General features: G+C 33.4%; 1 protein-coding gene across 1 annotated transcript in view; it reads right to left on the reverse strand.

The window, feature by feature from the left end:
- BMP5 (bone morphogenetic protein 5) overlaps window positions 1-2979 on the reverse strand; it is a 128329-nt gene that overhangs the window by 40938 nt on the left and 84412 nt on the right. The window contains exon 3 of the mRNA XM_012648706.1: window positions 406-554. Coding sequence (XP_012504160.1) covers window positions 406-554 — 149 coding nt within the window. The remainder of the gene's footprint in view (window positions 1-405; window positions 555-2979) is intronic.

The raw sequence follows: 2979 nt of genomic DNA on the forward strand, positions 1-2979 counted from the left end.
TCTAAATTGATTCACTAATTAATATACTCTTACAAATTACATAGTGTAACCACCACCACAGTCAAGACATAGATCCATAGCACTTCATATATAGCTTTCTTTTGATATCATTATAATAGTGCCCCTTGTTTACATATAGGTCTTCAGCACTAGACTAATGATTTCTTGAGAGCAGTAGCAGTGCCTACTTCTTCTTCACCCCCTACTCCAGAGCCTGACAATAAATATGTTGGATCAATATGTTCTAAATTGATTCACTAATTAATATACTCTTACACTATCCCATGGAATGTGCTACCTTGTACATCACAAGTATAAAACATCTATTGGGTAAATCACACAAAATGCAGTAACTCTCAATGTGTCAAAATGAGTCCCACAAAAAACATGAAATTCAGCACTTACCATCCCCTGTCTCTGCACAGAGCTGTAAACCCAGATTGTTCTGTGGATTAATGACCCAGTGATTGCTGGTCACAGTGATATCAAAGACAAGCCAACCCACATCTAAAGCTTGGGCCTTTCTTGTGTCTAACAGGAACAGATCTGCATCCCTAAGGAGAAGAGGAACAACAACAAAAAAAACGTCAAAGGTTTGAATGAAGATCATCATTTCCTATACTTAAGGGAAAACATTCCGAAAGCACTCTTTAAAATAACAGGAGTTAATAAAAGAACAAGAAGAAAAAGTGACTCAAGTGATGAGTAATAAGATGCAGACCCTTTATTGCTAAGCTCCTCATCCAAACCTGGTGCAGATTAGTAATATCTATCTGAAAGTAATTTCCATTTTCCTGCTTCTCACTGGCCTTTACAAACTGACTTAGTGTTCTTAATTTGGTCCCTAGCCATCAGTGTTCCCTGAAAGCTCTATCTGAAAGCAGCGCTCAAAACAAAGGATTAAACTAAATAGAGACAGAAATGAAAGTAGCTGCTCCCGTTTGGATGAATGTGGATTTTCAAAAGGATGGAGCACAGGCAGGATATGACTCAAGCATCTGTTTTAGGGATAGTTTTCTAACATTTTCCATTTTCTATTATATAATTATTTTATGGATGCCAAAGGCCACGAGAGGGTCACAGAGTGCACCATCGGATTAAGGGATAAAGCCCATAAATTGAGCAGCACAATCTGCCATTACTTGCTTTTACATCTTCTACTAGTATAAGTGCCCTGGGGATAGTAATGGCTGTGAATATGAACATGCACGTTCTAGGATATTCTGCACAGTGTTACTGTTATTAACCTTTCTGAATACATTTTTGAGTCTTAAATTTAGCATTAAATTTACAAACGTATGAATATTCTTGAATTATTATGAATTATTTTATTTATTATTCTCTCACAGCAGGCAGTCTCTGAGCTAAATGTTACCTATTTCTGACTTTTCATCTTTATAACAGCTCTTTCATATTGATGAAATTGAGGCTCAGAGGTTAATTGTAAAACATTGGAACTCCTTCAAGCAGAGTAGAAATAACACCATTATGCGTTTTTATGACCTTTTATACTGTACCGAATTTTTTAAGAGCATATTACTTTACTTACATAAAGAAAATCAGAACTATGTCATAATAAGCTACATTAAATACTAGTTAACTGCATTTGCCATCTATCTATTAATATATCACAGAAGTCACTTCAAAGGTGGCTTATAAAATATAAAAAGCAAATTTTGAATAAATAATACATACATTATTTCTTCAGGAAAATACTCTAAAATTGAAAATTGAACCATTTTTAACAGATACGAAAGAAAAAATCTCAGTCAATATTTCAGAGACTACATCTTTGTTTCTTTATTTTAATTTGCTTTATACTATTGTTTCATTAACCAAGAGAAATTCAGATAATTATAATATGATCAATTAAATCATCTAGCTATCCCACTCCAGAATTGCAGATAGTTTGGAGGAAGTTTCCAGACACTTTTTTCATATCTGATATAGGACTCAGTTCAAGATAATGCAGACATATGACAAGCATACAGCACAGAATATTGAAAAGTTTCTTTTAGTTCCTACTTGAATTTTAAGGACCCACTATAGTGACAGAGTGATAGTATGTCAATGAAATTCTTCCTCTTTCTCCTAACTTGAAAACTCCGCCAAATAAACAGATGTGAAAATAAGGATTGTCCTTGAAGTTTTGAGATATTTGGTAAATATCGCTGAGACTGTAATCTTGGAATTAACTTAATCACACTATTCACTTTTTACACAAGAGTCACATTGTACCTTGGGGAACACTCCAGTGCTACACTGCTTTTGAGTCTGCTTTCTTTTGGAATATGGCAAAGAATGCCCTAATCAACTCTGCAAAGCTTATAGTGTCATCCCTTGGCATTATATTGATAAATACTTGAAAAACCAAAAAGAACAAGAAGGTAAATTTATAGAGGCAAAATTAACAAATATCTGAGGTAGTCATTTAGGTGGTATTTTTTCTATTATTTTTAAATTGTGCTATCTTTTCAGAAAAAAAAAAAAATCCCTGAACTATTCATGTTCAAATCCCAAAACTTTCTACCATGACTGTGAAAAAAACAGTTTCAGTTTTAATGGATATATTTAGAAAAAAACATCAGCCAATGGACTCAAGCAAGCCCCAAATATCTGAATTTCAGTGAAAGGTAAATAGAAAGGTAAATCTAGGAAGTAACATGGTCTAAAAGCTATATTTCTAGTTGACCTCTGAAAAGTTACACAAGTTCAGTTGATTTCGTAAGTGCCACAGTTTCCTATACTTGGTCCAAGCTATTTTATGTTTGACTAACAACTTCTTTAATTTCTCCTCTTTCCTTGAAATAAGCTCTTCTGCATTACCTACAGAAAAGAATATACTTGGGGAAAATCAAATCTATTAGTATTAAACACAACGGTAATAATTTTGTAATTTTCACTCATATACCAACTTTCATAACAGTTTCTTAAAAACAAATCACCCATTCTGTAGAAAGTTAGATATGATTTCTTTTG

The sequence above is a fragment of the Propithecus coquereli genome, unplaced genomic scaffold (assembly GCF_000956105.1).
Source record: "Propithecus coquereli isolate 6110/MARCELLA unplaced genomic scaffold, Pcoq_1.0 Scaffold292, whole genome shotgun sequence".
Classification (NCBI taxonomy): Eukaryota; Metazoa; Chordata; class Mammalia; order Primates; family Indriidae; genus Propithecus; species Propithecus coquereli.